At 45.4% G+C, this 20,044-nt stretch overlaps 1 protein-coding gene across 5 annotated transcripts in view; it reads right to left on the reverse strand.

Moving 5' to 3' along the window:
• Positions 1-2,773: 2,773 nt before the first annotated feature.
• LOC310870393 (supervillin-like) overlaps positions 2,774-20,044 on the reverse strand; it is an 89,494-nt gene continuing 72,223 nt past the window's right edge. For 4 of the 5 annotated variants that reach the window (XM_083781590.1, XM_083781593.1, XM_083781591.1 and 1 more), the window contains 14 exons: positions 19,782-19,929; positions 19,009-19,154; positions 17,040-17,215; positions 13,330-13,477; positions 12,462-12,765; positions 11,751-11,902; positions 10,377-10,482; positions 9,442-9,649; positions 8,170-8,303; positions 7,620-7,775; positions 6,868-7,011; positions 6,132-6,253; positions 5,311-5,466; positions 2,774-3,811 (listed from right to left, as the gene is read on the reverse strand). In XM_083781590.1, the coding sequence (XP_083637716.1) occupies positions 3,725-3,811; positions 5,311-5,466; positions 6,132-6,253; positions 6,868-7,011; positions 7,620-7,775; positions 8,170-8,303; positions 9,442-9,649; positions 10,377-10,482; positions 11,751-11,902; positions 12,462-12,765; positions 13,330-13,477; positions 17,040-17,215; positions 19,009-19,154; positions 19,782-19,929 (2,187 nt within the window). In that variant the 3' untranslated portion in view covers positions 2,774-3,724. Of the gene's footprint in view, positions 3,812-4,647; positions 4,670-5,310; positions 5,467-6,131; positions 6,254-6,867; positions 7,012-7,619; positions 7,776-8,169; positions 8,304-9,441; positions 9,650-10,376; positions 10,483-11,750; positions 11,903-12,461; positions 12,766-13,329; positions 13,478-17,039; positions 17,216-19,008; positions 19,155-19,781; positions 19,930-20,044 lie in introns of all 5 variants that reach the window. The other variant, XM_083781592.1, reaches the window with a different exon arrangement.

The raw sequence follows: 20,044 nt of genomic DNA on the forward strand, positions 1-20,044 counted from the left end.
GAATAGACCCCACCCTCCCTACCACAAAAGCCATTTCCAGGCTCTAGCTACCCCTACACCCTGTTTTTAATGTTTTTTACTTTTAGGTAGAATTTTTTTTAATGTACTACCTAATAAAATAAATGTATATTTTTTTGTACTTAAAGGGATTTGAGTGTTCAACACAATTCAACACATTATGTTCAACATAGCTGAGAGATATTTGGATTTTTCACCATTCACATATGCTTAAAGTGGCTTCTGCTGTTCTATTCAAACTTCAGAAACCACAATTCAAATAACAGTTTGCCAGATGGAAATGTGCCTATGGCTCTTAAAGGGAATGAGAGAAGACGCATTGATCTAATTTACATATATAATTGCCAAAGACATACTATGACTATGTGAGAGTGAGTGTCGCCAACTGGGACTGAATCGCTGCCCTCCACACTCTCCTATCTAGCATCAGGGTCTTGAGCTCTACAGTGTTAGCTAAAATGTCACGCAGCAGTGTGTAGGCCTACGTAACGTAGGTGGTGCACTTCCCATAGTGTCAGTTTACAATTTAGGCATTAAGCACTCCAGTTTGCTTTCCACTGGTTTCGGGTGCCTGGCGCAGTGCCTTGCCAGCTTCATGCTTCTCTCTCTGACATTTACTCAACTACTGTACAATTTTGGGGTATGCAGCGCTAGCTCCTATGCACAGCTGTGTGTGTGTGTGTGTGTGTGTGTGTTTTTGTAACATATGGAATGTGATGATTTGATTGGCTGATGTTGATGTATGATGATTAGAGAACCCCTCACTTCACACAAGTGTGAATTGTTTTACACTACTAGTAGGCCTATTTACAATTTTCTGTACTTTTACTCCACCACAAATATTACTAGTTACTTTGATTATTATTACAAAACATACAGCAACCATTCGGCACTATATACATTTCGGCCATTTGAAATTAGCACATGTATATATGCTATTGCATAAAATAAAATAAACGGTGCCAATACAAACATTAAACGCCATTAACAATAAAGAGACAATATTTTCCCTTCATTGTCAATGCGTTTACAAAACAAACATTGAACTAAAGACAAACATTAAACCCGTGTATAGGGGATAGCGCCCCTCAAAAATCCAACTTAGACATGTTATGATGAGTTACTTTATGTCAAGAAATTCCTTGCATTTTTGTCCAAGTGTTGGAGTTTTGAAGTGTTCGTTGGATAATCATTCAACGGCCCTGCATACCTGTTTTGAATTTGCACATAATGCAGGAGGCAGGAGGACAGTTTCCACCTTCAAGTCTTTATAGCACCGAAGTCAATATCGGTAGAGGGCACAAATCCACAGGTTCATGTACTTTTTATTTGCATTGTAATCCCCATAGGGGGATTTTAGATCGCCTCATATAAGAACTGTGTTTGAAAAATAAACAAATCATCCAGGCCGCTTCACTCATATGGATATGAAGAATCAACTGACTATTGTTACTGCCACTGAATTAGTCACATTTTCACTAGAAACATACTGTAGGGTACTGACTGTCGCAAACACAGAGACACCTCCCTGACAATAACGCAGAGACAGCTTGTTTATTTTTGGACCACAATGCTTATAGTAGACGATATTAAGATGACCCCATGTTATTCTCCATAGAGAAATTACTTCCGTGAACCAGGGGAATCGAGGGGACGAGCGAGTGACATCAGGACTTTGGCGCTCTATTGCACCCCAGAGAAGTCAAGCCATGCAGGAGCAGCAGTCCTGCATGGCAGTCCCATATATGGGACGCTTTCATATTGGATCAGTTTTGTTTTTGAAAGTATCACTCGACTTTGAGTCTACTAGTCCAAAACAGGCATTAGATCACAAATACGAAAGAAGTTGGCTGGCTGTATCCATGAGGATCCAGCTGAACTACACTAGGTACCGCCATCGCCATCTGAACATTTTGAGCATCTCAGAACATATATAGCTACAACGGTCTAGTCTAAAAGATAGAGCAATGTTTTAAGTAGCGGTTATTTTGAAAAGGGCCTGGTCATTTACGGGTATTTCGCCCCAGATAGATACTTTTTCACAGTTCCATGTTGTTTGCGTCATATTAACAAAGAACAGTTGAGATATTCTCTTCTAAATGAAGTGCATACATTATCTTAGCCAGGTCCTAGACTAAAAGAGATTGAAGAGATGAAGACAGGAAAGTTGCTCCATGTCAGATCAATTTAACGTATACCTTTTTCATTAGATTGTCATAATGTAAGGGGTAATGCAGGTCTTAAGTTAAGTAATAAGACCTGGTACTTAAGACACGCAAAATACAGCCCTCTGTGTGCTTGCACAGATAATCAGTAGTGTAAATGATAAATGGTGCATTTATATAGCGCCTTTATCCAAGGCGCTTTACATAGATTGTGCATTACATTCACCCAGTCACACACACACATTCATACACCGATGGCAGTGGAAACCATGCAAGGCACCAACCAGCACATCACGAGCAATTAGGGGTTCAGTGTCTTGCTCAAGGACACTTACACTGACTCTGGGGAGCCCGGGTTCGAACTGGCAACCTTGCGGTTGCCATCCTGCCACTCTACGCCTGAGCCACCGCCGCCCCAACCCCCATAGTGTCACAGGCGCAGTTCCACACCACCAAAGTGAACGCAATAGCATTGCAATAAATGGCTAATCCTGACGCAAGTGTGTCTATAACTGAAACGGTATTCGTTTATGAATGTCATACTGGTTGCATTATGTACATATGCATGCACGTTTACATAAGACAGTACATTTACTTTGATTTGGGCATTTTCATTTAATTCACTATGTCTTATATCACAAATAAAGTCTTAAAATGCAGACTAGAATTTCTGTATATAAACTGTACACAAAAAGCAAGGCACTATACATTAAATGTTTTTTTTTCCTTCTCTCTCCTCCTGTCACAAAAGCCATACCTTTACAACAAGGCCCTTTGTTGCTTTTACAGTTGGTGTCAAAGGTTAAGGGATCACATTTGAGCCAATGCAACAAAATGTACATACCTTACGTAAGAGACCATTCGAGACACCGTAGACAAAGGGAACACTCGTCGCTGTCGTCTTGACACAATTTCAAGCTCATACATTGAATTCATTATCCTCCTACATCATCATGTTTGTTTTTACATAGATACAACGGCGAACTTCATACTCACGCACTGTATACACACATACGACTATTATACAGTGACGCAACATCATGCACACAGTCATAGACCATGAATGTGCACTTTACTATCACATTTACACGTTTAAACAATATACAGCCACTCTTGCACGCACGTGCACACTCAACAGAAGCACGCCATCTGGAGGCCAAGCGTCGCAGTGTGCACATTGTCATTGACAAGTCCACGGCATGAGAGCAGTGAGTTTTAAGTGCTTGAAGGAGACTTCACATACATACACAACTACATCATGTACTGAAACAAAGCAGTTTTGTTTTGCTTCCTTACATAGTTACATTGTGGAAAGGTAAAAATGCAACTCTAAACGAGGCTAGCACACATAGGTAGGCGCATTCTTGTGGCAGGACACACCATTCCTCTTCGTTTTTTTATTTAACCCCGTCGGATTAAAGCCGGTCTATTATGTTGACGTCTTCTTCAACATGTTCACTTGCAGTTTGCAGGAAAGACATTTCCTTCCTTTCCATCTCTATCCATCAATGTTTTATCTACTTTGCATACCATCCTGTGTTTTAAAATAGTCCTTTGGCCTTCTTTAAGTTCACTTGCTTCCACCCTGGCATACTTTCATATTCGTCCCTCTTCATGTCCAATGCTTTCTGTAAAGGAAAAGAAAAACAATGACTTAGTACATCAAGACATTGTTTAACATTTGAGGCAGTGATAGTGTAGCCTACTGTACATAAAGACGCAGAATGATTTGGAGAGTGGCAGCTCATGGTCACAAAAGCCCCCATGCCACCATATTAGAAGAAGTGACAACGAAAAGAAAAGCATCGCATCACTTGTTCTCCATTATGGAAGCCCATTTCTGCTACTGAAAACATAGCCATCAATAGCCTGAATTGTGAATCATTTTCTTCTTGCACTTTCACTTTCATTTATTAGAGAAAACCTCTGCATTCTGAGATATAAACTCTGAATTGAGAAGGACAAATCCCAGAACTCTCAGATGTAAAGAGGGAATGGAAAGAAAAATCTCACAAGACAGGCCTCTTTATTTGTATTATTAACCCACGTTCAACAAAGCATCCCTATTTTTACGATATCATATTTCCATTTTCAAGTTAAAAAACAATTCAAAGACGGTGAAAATAGCACAAGTACATTGTGACCTTATAGATCTGCTACAGTACTGTACATTGTCTATTTTTGTACTATATGTGAAGTATACCGTATAAAGTATATAGTGGAAATGGGCTTCCAGTCCATGTAGCAGTTCTTACATCTCTGCTGAAAGAAAGTAAAAGTGGGTGCAGTGTTTGCTCCAGCAAAGCACCAGGCACATTCAGGTGTATGAGCAGGAGAATATTGTAGTAGTGAGTGAGAGGGAAGCCGAACTTCAAGATCGTAGTGATATCATATTGTCATGCTTAAGAAAGAAAGACAAGAGTGCTCATCAGTGCTCGTGAATGCCATGAAGAACTCTCCTTACCTGAATCCACCTATGATTTGTTCTGAAAGGTCAGAGTTATAGGTGGAGTTAGAATGCTACGTACAAGGTGTATCGTTTAAAAATAAATTGTAACCCCATAAGAAAGATTTACAATTCTTGGATAAACATTGAATGCTTTACTATGTGCAGTACGTGTCTTTTTGTCTACAATGTATGTTTATCTGTCTAACTCACACGGAAATGTGTGTGGGAAGGAGCAGCTTCCGTTCTCAGCTTTCAGGAGGTGTAGTTCCTGTCTCTGTCTCTCTGTCTCTCTGTCTCTCTCTCTCTCTCTCTCTCTCTCTCTCTCTCCCTCTCTCTCCCTCTCTCTCCCTCTCTCTCTCTCTCTCTCTCTATGCGAGACCACTGGGTCAGTGTCACAGTGCCCCAGTCTGTGTGATTTCTAGTCTAGAAGGGCGGGTGCCGGCGAAAACAGCCGGTGGTTTTTATTGGTCTATTGGTTCACGATCTGAGCCACCCCTTCCCCCGCTCCCTGGTAGAAAACAGCTGAGAACACGGACGTCCCCAAATTTGGAGCGACGCCCCTCTGCACTGCTACTGCACTTCCTATGCCAGACTTTCCAATGGGTTTCCCCTAGCTTTTCTTTTTGAGCCTGAATGCTAACGAAAAGAAAAGCCTGAGTACCGAGGCTATACCCTCACCTCAAAGTCCTGGTCGGAGAGGTAGATCTCGAGGCGAAGGGGGTCCACTCCCTCGGGGAGGGGCCGGGCGAGCAGCTGCTCCAGGGGATAGGTGTTCTGACACAGACGGGCCAGCACGTCCTCCACCAGGATGATCTGGTTACACACCTCCGCCTCCTAGAGGTGGACGACGGAAACACAGGCAGAGCTCACGTCATAATACTCAAAAAGTATATTGTTGTTATCAAAATGTACCAAAAAGAGAAAGTACTCATTATGCAGAATGTCCCATTTCACACATTTTCAAATGTATAAAAATCCTTAAAATAACACAATATGAGATTGTAGAAGTAAAAGTACTGAATATTGGAAATAATCCAGTAAAGTAAAAATAAATACCTCAGCTAAGCGACGAGTACCGTTTATGGAGAGATGCCAGTTTTTGTTTATGCATGCAGCATACATGAGTTTGTGAGTTAGTTTATGCATGCAGCATACATGAGTCCATGAGTTACAGTAGTTTATGCATGCAGCATACATGAGTTTGTGAGTTAGTTTATGCATGCAGCATACATGAGTCCATGAGTTACAGTAGTTTATGCATGCAGCATACATGTACATGTTTGTTTGTTGGATGTTCATTTTGTAAAGCATCCTTAAGTGGCTTCATGAAAGGCGCTATATAAATTCAAGCTATAATAATAATAAGTATTATTATTATTATTATTATACATAAATTATATGAATTAAACTGGTGTCGTGTGTGTGTGTGTGTGTGTGTGTGTGTGTGTGTGTGTGTGTGTGCGTGCGTTCGTGCGTGCGTGCGTGCGTGCAATATTAACCCTCTCAGTGATCTCAGCGATGTCCTCCCTGTGCTCCCAGCTAGGGAACATGTTGGTGAAGGTCAGAGGCTCCAGACCAGCGTGGATCAGGTAGGACTTCTGAGGCTTCTTCTCGTTCTTCTCTACAGGAGAAGAGAACCACTTTGAACGTTAATAACCTAAGCCAGTGGTTCCCAAAGTGGGGTCCGGGGACCCCCAGGGGTCTTCTCTTATGGGGGTCCCTGGCATACTGTACCTTTTCAAATGGGGGTCTGCGGGTGTTTGTATACTATATTTGTAATCTTTATCTCACGATTTTGTAACCCATTTTTAATTTTCACCCAGTGTCTTATGTAATGTAATCCTGGGCACTTCACTTCCTCTGCCACCCTGGGGGGGCAGCGGCCTGACATCATGCTTCCTTCTATGCATGAGGAGTCCAAGCTGCTTCTTTTCACCTGACAGGGGGGAGTTCCCCAGCTGGACGTAGCGAGTGAAAGGAACACGTTATTTCCGACCAGTTCCTTTCCCCTCCATCAGGCGCCCCGGCTGGCCAGGGGGAGGTATATAATCGCATCTTTGATGAATTTACAAACTGTATGCCATTAAATGTTCAGATTAATAGAATATGACGGAACCCAAGAGAATGTAGGCTTTCTTGGTTTTTAAATCCTCTTAGCAGACCTTGTGCATTGAACTGTACTTTCCTGTGCCTTTTGTTCTGCAAACTGTTAATAAAGTATTCAATCAGTCTAACCTCTGCAGTACTGCAGCACGGTCTCCATGGCACACTTGCGGTCCACGTCCCAGCGGATGCGAGCGGAGCCGGGGCTCTCGGTGTCCTGAGGCCACCAGCCCTGCCACAGGTACACCTCATGGAAGTTATCCACCAGGAACAATGCTAGGACACACACACACACACACACACACACACACACACACACACACACACACACACACACACACACACACACACACACACACACACACACACACACACACACACACACACACACACACACACACACACACACACACACACACACACACACACACACACACACACACACACACACACACACACACACACACACACACACACACACACACACACACACACACACACACACAATGTTGTTTTAGTGCAGTCAGTCTCAACCTTTTGAATTTCAAGTGTGTGATGCTGCACAACAGTGCCATCCAGTGGTATAGGAGTGGCTAGCAATTCACTCAAAAATCAGCAAGACAACAGAAGGTCACTTTTTATTTTATTTAGCAGTCTTATATCCTGCTGGGGGAAGAAGCTATTCCTCAGTATTATAACAAACAAACATTATAAGTATAGGTGGTTTAATTGAATATATTTGTGCATTAAAGACATGGACCTTCACAGAAAGTGTGATAGATACAAATGTTTGCATATGGTGTCTGACTGTGCATGAACATACATTTGTGTCCTTGCATATTGTCTGCGACATGTATACAGTATGTGTGCGTGCGTGTGCTCACCAGGCTGTGGTGCATTATAAAGGTCTTCTTGCAGGAAGGGCAGAGAGCTAACCAGGTCAGGAGCTCTGGACAGATGGTAGAACTCCGTCGCCACAAAGTCTCCTGATGAACTGCTCAGCTGGAACAGCCGTGGGGTGAAGTTGAACTTTCCTGGGTCTGAAAGCATCAAGGCAGCAAACAAACAATGTGTATATCATTGATCAAGGAGATTTGCACTGACGTAGGGCATGTACAGTCCATATATGGTAAAATAATGAACATGTATTTAGTGTATTTATATAAGGCCTCACATTCACCCACTCAAACCATGCCCAAGTGTCTTGCTCCCTAATGCCCTAACGGGCATAACCTTTGGCGGTTTTCACAGACGTCTGGACATGTCCGGTCCATGGGCATAATCTGTGCCTCTGCCCACTACAGAGGCACTACAACTCAAACTTCATAACAGATGTTCCTCCACACAGCAACACCCATACAGATTCCTTGCAGGCCACCAGCCTCATACATGTACTGTATGTGTTAATGAAGGGCTTGTGAGTGTCACACTTACCTTGCAGCATGCAGTCGTAGGTCTTCCTGTCCTTCCTGCCTAGGGCCTCCCAGAAGCCAGGGGGCTCCACTCCCTCATCACACTCATGGATGGTCACCTTACTGCTGCTATGGAGACCTGCCTCCAGAGGGCACCTGGAACAGAGGAAAACAAGAAATGCACTCTGTGGGTACTGGCACACTATCAAAAGGGCTGCGGACAGCCGAAAAACCGGGTTTTTAGACAGCTGGTGGATGGAAAAGAAGCTCCACTTCCGCGGACAACTGTCCGCAGCGCAAAACCGTTTTCCGCTTAGGTCTGGAAACGGGGTGTGAGCTGCCAACTTGAGCTTTGCACACAAGTTGGCCATGAATGGCCTACTTTTGAGCAGAGCGCGTAACTTATCTCTGACTCTTGTCAACTTACAGTCCCTCCCTCTATAAAAAATATATATATATATACAAATACAGATGAAACCCATAAACAAACATTTAAAATAAAACGTACACCAATTGAAAACAAAATTCCTACAACTGTTAAAACAAACTTTAGAGAATGAAGGTGTTCTTACACCTAATTAACTTTACACAAATTGCGATGTGTTGCAAAGAGGTGTAACAATTCGATTGTCCAGTCAAAACCAATTCACAATCCCTGATTGGCCGAGAGGACCACCAAAAATCCACAATCCCCGATTGGCCAAGGGTGTCACCGGCGTACGCACACAGCGCCCTGATTGGCCGAGGGTGTCACCAACATACGCACGCAGCGCCCTGATTGACCGAGGGTGTCAACGACAAACGCAGCCGAAAACAGCACTTGTGCACGCTCTGCTCACAAGCGTCTGATGTTTCCCTCAGCTTACTATGATGTAACATTTACTGATCTTACATCAGTGATTCTCCAGGTGTTTGAGGGTCGCCTGCCGTTTCATTGTGACGTCATGTGACAGCCAAGTCTATGGACTTTGTGTGTGCCCCCAAAGGTGCCACTCACCCTCACTTCTTCAAACAAACATCAGTCTCTAAACAAAAAATTTAAGTCCATAGACTTGGCTGCCACATGGACGTAATTTCCAAAAGCCAGCTCGTTGGAGGGGCTATAGGGGACCCCTAGTTTGATGAGAAACTCCATGGTTCCAAACTGTCAAATATTTAGCTAGGGAACCTCTTAGAGCCCCTCCCCCCGGACGCCACAAGGAGAATCACTGTCTTACACAACGACATGATAAGATCTTCATCTTGTGGCAAGATTAGCGACAAACACGACAATTAACACTGCGTTTCAACTCACTGCTCCTTGATCCTGAGCGTGGCGGTGTTGCCCACGGCGCGCGTGTGCAGCTGAGCCTTGCAGCCGTGCCACAGGTAGAGGATGGCCTTGTTGACGTTCAGGAGGATCATGGAGGCGCGGGAGCGCAGGCTGCTGCAGTGGCACGCCACCTCCAGCAGGTGGCCCTCCACGGGAACCTCGCCACGCACGCAGTACAGACGCCACTCACCTGCAAGGGGAAGCATAGTATAATGCTGTGTAAACCAGAGCGGTAGACTGCAACAGTCCCGGACTAGGGATGCTAATAGTTCATCGTTAATCGATTAATCACGTTAAGAAATTATTCAATTAAACAGTTAACAATAAATCGAAAATTCTGCCTTTCCGTCAGGCGGTTTTCTGTGAATGTAATGCTGTATGCTCGCGTGCGTGGACGAGGAATGTCCCCCCACCTTGGTAGCCACAGAAACGTCTCTGCTTTTGCATGTGAAGATGTGACAGACAAGACGGTGCACTTTTCATTTAAAATGGTCAAATAAATATTTGTTTATGGAATATAATATGCCTTTTGTATTATTTCTGTCCATCAGTAAAATGTAGATTTTTATGTTAAGATTCTCAGATTTTCTTTTTAAACGCTGCTTATGAACTAACCAGATATTCCATCTATAAGGTTATCAAAACGTATAAGAAACAATAAAAAACAGCACTTTTTTGAGCAGTGATTCTCAAAGCTTTTTGGCTTTATATATTATATATATTTTTTTCTCCTTTTTTTCTCACAGATTCAAAGGTTTTATGGTCATGATTCACAGGATCCTGGATGGCTTGATTCTAGGCTTAAAATAACGGATACATATTTTTGTAAATCTTGCCGATGTCAGAGGAACCAGTAAACCATGCCCACTGCTATGCCCTACAATGTATTAATATAAGACGCTGCAGTGCTGACTCACTCTGTGCGTTCTCCTCTTCTTCCTCTCTCTTCCCGGCGTGGACGATCATCCCTCCGTTGAAACACTGCAGGAAACATGGAGGCTCCTTCCCCTGCTGCACTTGAACCTGTGACGCCACAACGCATGGATAGAGTTTACAGGCTACGGTGCAGGTATTTGAACCTGTGACGCCACAACCCACGGATAGAGTTTACAGGCTACGGTGCAGGTATTTGAACCTGTGACGCCACAACCCACGGATAGAGTTTACAGGCTACGGTGCAAGGATTTGAACCTGTGACGCCACAACCCACGGATAGTTTACAGGCTACGGTGCAGGTATTTGAACCTGTGACGCCACAACCCACGGATAGAGTTTACAGGCTACGGTGCAGGGATTTGAACCTGTGACGCCACAACGCACGTTTAGAGTTTACAGGCTACGGTGCAGGGATTTGAACCTGTGACGCCATGCACGGATAGAGCTTGCAGGTTACTGTTCAGGGATTTTCTGCTGCTCTCAAGAAAAACAATGACATGCCTCCTTCACCACATCCTTGATGATGCCCTTAAAATGCAACAGGAACATGTTTTACCAGATCCGTCAAAACCCATAGTATACCCGTAAGACGGCCTGAGGACGAGAAGCGACCTCGCCCTAAAGGGTGACGGCAGACTGCTGGGCGAGCGCTGGGCATGGGGGGTTTGAATTCTGTACTGGCCATATATGGAGCGTGTCTTGAGTGTACAGGGTTTGATGAGGTCAGATCAACAAGAGTTGCTGGCCGGCTCCATATATGAAGATTTAGGTGATGATCGAGTCTTCTCCATGTATGGTTATACATGAGATACATTAGATGATATATCAGTGTTGTGATCTTCATATAAGGAGATGGCCATATATGGTGGCGTGACGTGTCATTTGGCGTGATGTCATGGGGCGTGACCATATATGGAGGTATTACGTCTCCATGATGTCACGTGATGTCACAACACAAGGCATGAGCGATTGGCAACCATATACATTATGGTGGTATCAGTCAAAAGGGAGACATGGAAGAGGAAGGATGGATGGGGAACGATCAACATATGGAATGTCAGAACAGGTCAGCTCCATATATGGAGATCTAAGGGTTTGAGGTCAGATGTAGAATTGCTTGCCAATATTGATTGATCAGGGATCTCCATATATGGGCATTAAATGGGCTTAATATTGATGACATCAGGGAGATCCATCCCTGATGATGTCACGTGATGGCATGACCATATTTGGAGGCGTGGGGTGACGGACGGAATGGACGGACGGGAAATGCAGGTTTAAGCTGGGTTGTATAAAGTATTTCCCTGACAATAACATGCCCAACGTAGGGAAGCCAGGGTGAACGTGGTGGTTACCTGAGCCCCTCTCTCCTCGTCCAGCTCCACAGTCATCAGCGCTGACGTTCCTTTCTCGCTGACGGTGGAGTGTCGGCCCTGCCAGAAGAAGTAGCAGCACTTCTCCTTCCCCGGACCTGTGCTCCTCGCCTCAGGGTTCTGTCTGCGACCCACTGCAGGACGCACATGCGCACACACACACACACACACACACACACACACACACCAAATGAAGACATGAATTCATGGAGATTATTTTGTTTTTGTCGCATTATTCCTAAGGCAATAATTCTCTGGTAGGACACGTCAACATTTTTATTATAGTACGCAGAGAAAGACACCAACGTTTCGGCAGACAACTGCCTGACCTGTCGCGCTGATCATGTATCTCCACTTGACCACCATGTGTCTCTACTTGACCACCATGTGTCTCCACTTGACCACCATGTGTCTCTACTTGACCACCATGTGTCTCTACTTGACCACCATGTGTCTCTACTTGACCACCATGTGTCTCCACTTGACCACCATGTGTCTCCACTTGACCACCATGTGTCTCCACTTGACCACCATGTGTCTCCACTTGACCACCATGTGTCTCCACTTGACCACCATGTGTCTCTACTTGACCACCATGTGTCTCTACTTGACCACCATGTGTCTCTACTTGACCACCATGTGTCTCCACTTGACCACCATGTGTCTCCACTTGACCACCATGTGTGAACTGACCTGACGCGCTGACCATGTATCTCCACTTGACCACGTAGGCGTCTCCCTCGTGGAACTGGCCGATGCTCTGGCGCGGCAGGCGGCTGTAGTCGAACTCCAGGATGTGCCACACGTCCACGGACACCGTGCTGACCTCCAGGGTCCGCAGGCTGTCCTCGGGCCCGCCGCCCTCCACCGGCCCGTGGCCACGGCCCACGTTGGCGCCGTCCAGCACGGTGGAGATGGACGACTGGAGCACCGGGAGCATCAGGGTGGCGTCGTACGCCTGGCACTCTGTGATGGCACGCCCTGCTGGTACCACCTCCTGGAGAGAGAGAGACCAGCAGTGGTGGAAAAAGTACTCAAATATTTTATTTAAGTAGAAGTATCAATACTGCAATGTAGAAATATTCCATTACGAGTAAAAGTCCAGTAATTTACTTAAAAAGTACCAAAAGTATGTCTCAGTTCACAAGATTTCAACTGCATGAAAATCTTTAGAAAATAGCAGATCTGCAAGCTCATGTAGCAGCTGTGCATTAGCACTGACACATTCTATGGAACATGAATTTCTGCCAGTCACACACATGTATTTGTGTTCTTATGACGTCGCTGAACTTCGTTTCCACAAGATATATGCATCCTGCTTTCCCCCAGATAAAAGCTTCAAATGAAAGCATGCAGTGTTCCTTAGCAATTTGAGCTGAAGGTGACCACTGATCCCACAGTATGTGATCATAACACACAATAAACAGATGGTGAGATAGAGACGAGGGAGCATGAACCTCTCTGATGTCTGCTATCTGCCTGATGAAATCTACCTCCTTTCTGTTTGTCCAGCTTTAATAAAAACAAGGTGTGCAGTGGGGTGCGTTGGTGTGTACTGTACCTTCTGCTCTGGCACTGGCTCGCAGGGAGACTTGGGTGACGGTGGCTTTGCCTCTGTCCAGTCCAGGAACTTCTCTTTGAACAGGATGGTCTCGTTGTGTTCTGTCAGTCTGCCGAAGATGGCCCAGTCAGGACGGCCCTGTCCCTTTCTGTGGACAGATGAACACCACGCACGCACACATACACACACACCACAAGAAAGTGTCAAGACAAAGCACAGATATTGTATGTTTATGGCTTTATACCCCAGAGGCGAGCATATACCGTAGGAGGGCCTGTCTGTCTGTGTCTGGCGATGATCCTGCAAACCACTGTACCAATACGTGACAAATTTCCCACGCACACTGCCAGTAGGCCACAGAAATAGTATTAGGTTATGTTATGTTTTTACTTTTTGAAATATGTAACTTTCATCATTATTCTTGAGGGGCGCAAGGCCCCACCTATACAGTATACACAGGTTTAATGTTTGTCTTTAGTTCGATGTTTGTTTTGTAAACGCATTGACAATGATTGTTTTACATCACCTTACATCACCTAATCAACATGAGTTGGACTTTAATATATTAGTGCCCCTCACTTCACATGGGTGTGATTTTTCAACAGGACTCTGATCGGGTCTCAACCTTGCCCAAATTTGGAGTCGTAGACAATGTCTGAGGTCATAGATGACTGATGTTGTATTACGAATTATTATTACAGAATCTCTGTATCACACTCCAGTGCCTGTCTTTCCACAGTCAAACACACACACTGCCATACAAGATGAACATACGAAACGCGAAGCCAGAGGACCTGATGAACATGCAGCATTGTAACCTGCTGTGTTTACCAGAGAACTACCAGATGAAATATTACTTCTACACTGGATTGACCTGGCCTCAGCTCTCCTACATCGCGGAGGACGAGAACGGCAAAATAGTCGGATACGTGCTGGCCAAGATGGACGAGGACCCCGACGACGTCCAGCACGGTCACATCACGTCCCTGGCGGTCATGCGCTCCCACAGACGCCTGGGCCTGGCCCAGAAGCTGATGGACCAGGCCAGCAGGGCCATGGTCGAGAACTTCAAAGCAAAGTACGTCTCCCTTCACGTGCGCAAGGGCAACCGAGCCGCCTTGCACCTGTACTCGGACATGCTGGGATTCCAAGTGGTCAAAGTGGAGGCCAAGTACTACGCAGATGGGGAGGATGCCTACGCCATGAAGAAATACCTGACGCAAGTGGCCAAGGAGCTACGGAAGCCCGGAGGAGGACCCGCGTTGTCTGCACAGAGCCTGTCTGCGTCTGGGGTTGACCAGGGGAAAGAGATGGGACCAGAGACCCCATCTGCACAGAGCCTGTCTGCGTCTGGTGGTGACCAGGGGAGACAGATGGGAGCAGAGACCCCATCTGCACAGAGCCTGTCTGCGTCTGGTGGTGACCAGGGGAGAGAGATGGGAGCAGAGACCCCATCTGCACAGAGCCTGTCTGCGTCTGGTGGTGACCAGGGGAGACAGATGGGAGCAGAGACCCCATCTGCACAGAGCCTGTCTGCGTCTGGTGGTGACCAGGGGAGAGAGATGGGACCAGAGACCCCATCTGCACAGAGCCTGTCTGCGTCTGGTGGTGACCAGGGGAGACAGATGGGAGCAGAGACCCCATCTGCACAGAGCCTGTCTGCGTCTGGTGGTGACCAGGGGAGAGAGATGGGACCAGAGACCCCATCTGCACAGAGCCTGTCTGCGTCTGGTGGTGACCAGGGGAGACAGATGGGAGCAGAGACCCCATCTGCACAGAGCCTGTCTGCGTATGGTGGTGACCAGGGGAGACAAATGGGAGCAGAGACCCCATCTGCACAGAGCCTGTCTGCGTCTGGTGGTGACCAGGGGAGACAGATGGGAGCAGAGACCCCATCTGCACAGAGCCTGTCTGCGTCTGGGGGTGACCAGGGGAGAGAGATGGGAGCAGAGACCCCATCTGCACAGAGCCTGTCTGCGTCTGGGGGTGACCAGGGGGAGTGCACGGGTCTGGTGGCATCTTAAAGAAGCTACTGAAAACGCATTAGTTACGCAAACATTTTGGCTTACTCCAGTGATTTCTATGTACTGTTCTATCTTATCTATTTCTAGGTACTGTCTTTTCTGCTCTGTTTCTTATTTCATTGTTGGTTTATTTTTGATTGAGATGTTCTTGTTTTATTCCTTTTATTTTATTGTACAGCACCTTGTAACAACTGTTTTGAAAGGCGCTCTATACATAAAATTACCTTACCTTACCTTACCTGGTTATGAGGGGAAGGAGGCAGCGAAGTAGAGAGCAAAGGAGGGCTTAGTGACGTCGGCGAGGCCACAGAAAGCACAGACGTCAAAGATTCCCCCTCGGTTTGATTCACAATGACTCTACCTATTTTTAAATTCATCCCATGTCTTTTATAACCCTAGCCCAACTGATGGTACTTGGGGTGTATTTAAGAAGGTGTGCATGTGGAACGGTATGGAAGTGATGACAAGTATTTAATGAAAATACCCAGCTTTCCGGGAAAGAGCACCCCTTGCTTCACACGAGTGTGATGTTTTTTTTATTTTTATAATACTGTTATTTATCAATATACAAGTCTCATGACTCATGAGGAATTTTGCCAATAATTCGAGGCTCACTTGCAATATCCTCACGGCCACCAGCGGGCCCTGGCCCACAGGTTTGGAATCATTGTATTATGTAGTTAGTATATTAACACTACTTTTGTCTGGGAATTTTTCAGAATAAAGGCTCGAGAGTGCCAAGCAAATGGGCACATTTTACTCTGAAAAGCCCCGCCGAGGTTTAACGTTGTGCTAATAAGTCTGATCTCTCTTTAGTGTTAATATTCCAAACGAGATGCTTGGTTAAGTCAGAAATTAGGACAGAACATCAGCGTTCTGATTAAAACCATGGAGAGCGCCGTAGATTTAGAGACAATAGCAAAACATGTCCGGGAGCTCTGACCAAGGTGTTGCCTAGCAACGGCTGCTGTCAAAAAATGGATTTCAGTGATTCCTGCTTTGTATCATTAAAAAGGAACTAAAGATGTGTACAGTATACACGTCCGAGGCACCCTGCGGTTTTAATTGAGAGGACGTGTATACACGTCATTAGCATAATAAGTGTTAATATAGAGCGCCAAAGTCCTGACGTCACTCGCTCGTCCCCTTGTTCACGGAAGTAATTTCTCTATGGAGAATAACATGGGCTCATCTTAAAATCGTCTTACGTTTACGATCGTCCTTCGTTTACGATCGTCAGTTAGTCATATTTGATACAGTTTGTTTCTAGCGGAAATGTAACTAATTCAGCAGCAGTAACATTAGCGTTTTCTCCCAGTCAGTCGATTCCTCATATCCATATGAGTGAAGTGGCCGGGATGATTTGATTATTTTTCAAATACAGTTCTTATATGAGGTGATCTAAAATCCCCCTATGGGGATTACAATGCAAATATAAAGTACATGAGCCAGTGGACTTAGCGCCCTCTACCGATATTGACGTCAGACTTCGGTGCTCTGTTGGATGCACTGCACATGAGTGCTCGTGTAAATGCTTATGCAATATGCATACTGGATGTGTTTGCAGCAGATACTGAACAAATAGATGGTTGTTTCGTGGCGCTATAATCCCAATAATAAAACTTGCACTCACAAAAGGACAATGCTCATGCTGAAAGCTGCGTGTGTACGTGTGTGCTTGCCCACCTGGGGATGAGTGTGTTGGCGCCTCCAGGGTCCAGAGGGTTGACGTCGCAGCAGGTGTAGTCGAAGGTTCCATTCCATAGGTGTTTGGCCAGCTGGAAGGCCACCTTCCTTTGAGCAAGGGTCACGTCCTTACCGTGCCACACATACACCTCGCTGCCCAGGTCAAACACCAACACCTGCAACGGCACAGTGCAAATGGTAAATGGTAAATGGTGCATTTATATATATATATTACAGAGATTGTGCATTACATTCACCCATTCACACACACATTCATACACCGATGGCAGCGGAAACCATGCAAGGCACCAACTAGCACATCGGGAGCAATTAGGGGTTCAGTGTCTTGCTCAAGGACACTTCGACAGTAACTCTGGGGGAGCCCGGGTTCGAACTGGCAACCTTACGGTTACCATCCAGGCACTCTACCCCTGAGCCACCGCCGTCCAGTGCACAGACCCTTTATCAATTTAGGCACCATTATACTTTTTGTCATACGACAAAGTGAAAAATGTTAATCTACAAAAAATAGCCAAAACTATATTTATGGGCTTCCGGTTGTAAGCCAGCGGATATTCAGCCTGAGACATCCATCCTCCACCATGCATCGGCCATTGTTTACATCCAATTATCCAAATTGAGACATTAAGTTAAAAGTTCAGGAAAAGCATTTAGCCTCTTTTGCTCTCCACACTATGCTAAACCCTGCGTCATCAACACTCACTCAATCGTGACTAGTCAATAGCACTCACCAGACTACAAGCGGTCTACAAAAGGAAACTAGAACACTTCAACCAAAGAATGCTTGTACCTTGCCTATAATACAGATTCTGGATTCACAATATGCTGTGATCTGATAATACATAGAAATAAATAAATCCTTCTCTATTTTCTGTCTCCCTCTGAGCATTCCTTCACTACCTGTGACGATAATAAAACAAGAAAACGAGTGGTGGAAAGTAACTATACAATATTTATTCAAGTACTGTACTTAATAAGTACAATTACTTTACTTGAGTAAAGTACAAATACTTTCACTTCTACTCCACTGCATCTGAGAGGCAAATATTGTACTTTTACTCTAAAACTTTAGTTGCTAGTTACTTTGGATTATTATTACAAAACATTACCACTATATGCAATTCGGCAATGCGACGCATTGTGAGATAGATCTGCTATTTTCAAAAGATTTGTATACATTTGAAAATATTAAATGCATGGGACATTCTCCAGTATGAGTACGTTCTACTTTTGTTACTTTAAGTACATTTTGATACCAATACTTTGAATGCCGGACATTTACCTAGCATCTACCTAGCATCTGTCTGGATCAGTGGTTTTCAACCAGTGGTCCGGGGACCACCAGTGGCCCTTGAGGGGGTTCCAGGTGGTCCCCAGCTAAATGATGGAGAGTTGGTTGGCAACCAAATGGACCCTCATAGATCTTTAACTCTTGGGAGCGTAAAATGAAACCAAATTTGGTCACATTGGTTACATTATTGTTAAACATCTACGACAACTACAGCGGGCAGTGAAGTGCCCGGAGTCTTTCCCCTGGGACCTTGCCCCATTCCTCATCTAACCCTCTCACCTCCTTGGACAGCAGCAGGGAGCAGCGTGGGACCTTTCCCCATTCCTCATCTAACCCTCTCACCTCCTTGGACAGCAGCAGGGAGCAGCGTGGGACCTTTCCCCATTCCTCATCTAACCCTCTCACCTCCTTGGACAGCAGCAGGGAGCAGCGTGGGACCTTTCCCCATTCCTCATCTAACCCTCTCACCTCCTTGGACAGCAGCAGGGAGCAGCGTGGGACCTTTCCCCATTCCTCATCTAACCCTCTCACCTCCTTGGACAGCAGCAGGGAGCAGCGTGGGACCTTTCCCCATTCCTCATCTAACCCTCTCACCTCCTTGGACAGCAGCAGGGAGCAGCGTGGGACCTTTCCCCATTCCTCATCTAAGCCTCTCACCTCCTTGGACAGCAGCAGGGAGCAGCGTGGGACCTTGCCCCATTCCTCATCGTCAGGCACCAGCTTGTCGTCCAGCAGGCGGAAAATGCAGTTGGTCTCCACGATGGCCGTCTCAAACTGCTCGTCGTCCTCTGGGGGGCCCGCGGCTGGGGAGAGGGAAAACACAATGCACGTACATTAATATTATACACAATTTGGATCGATGTGTTTCATAAGTCAGGGGTTCTCATTTGCAAACACAACGTTCAAATTCGATTTCACTATTGTATATATGGAGTAACTTATGGAAAAGCCTCTAAATTGGTGCCTGAGACAGGAGAGACGAACATGGAAGAGGGTGAAGATGAAGTTGCAGAAGGATAAGGCTGCGTTTACACTGGCCATGACAAGCCGAGCGAGTCTTGAATGCACAGCCAAATTAAAACACCTGGGAAGCCAGACGAAAAGAGCTCATTTATCAGATATAATCCTATTAATAATGCAGGGTTTTCAACTGGCCCATGCCACATTTCAACACACGCATAGCCTTTTTTAGTTTGTGTCTCAGTCAGAGGAGGGCTGTGGACAGTTCAGAAACCTGCCTACCAAGTGACACCATGGGTATTTTAATTATTAACGCAGTAACAATGGCTTATATGGAAATTGTACCAAATATTATAATGAGCATTAGTGAGAACTGATTATATGAAGATAAGCTACAGAAGAATAACTTGAGCGTGTCTATTTTTAGTAATGATTCAAACCTCTCCTTTAAGATGGAAAGGGCCTCTTACGTTGGTATGCGGCCTGGCCTCCCAAGGCCTTCCAGAACTCCTGGGCTTCAGTCCCCTGTGCATTGACCCCCTCTGTGATGGTGTGGACCAGGCCAGCTCTGCAGCCCAGGTCCTTCTTGGTCTGGATGTAGGTGGCCAGGTCTGATGCCTGGAGAGGACACATGCCAACATTTAGATTCCTTGTAGATCAATGTTACCCCTAGTTTGGTATGCATTCGGACAATAGGCCTTAGATGACGTTGGAGACAGTATGCCAGACAGAC

Source organism: Protomyctophum parallelum, assembly GCF_964188405.1.
Source record: "Protomyctophum parallelum genome assembly, chromosome: 14".
Taxonomy (NCBI): domain Eukaryota; kingdom Metazoa; phylum Chordata; class Actinopteri; order Myctophiformes; family Myctophidae; genus Protomyctophum; species Protomyctophum parallelum.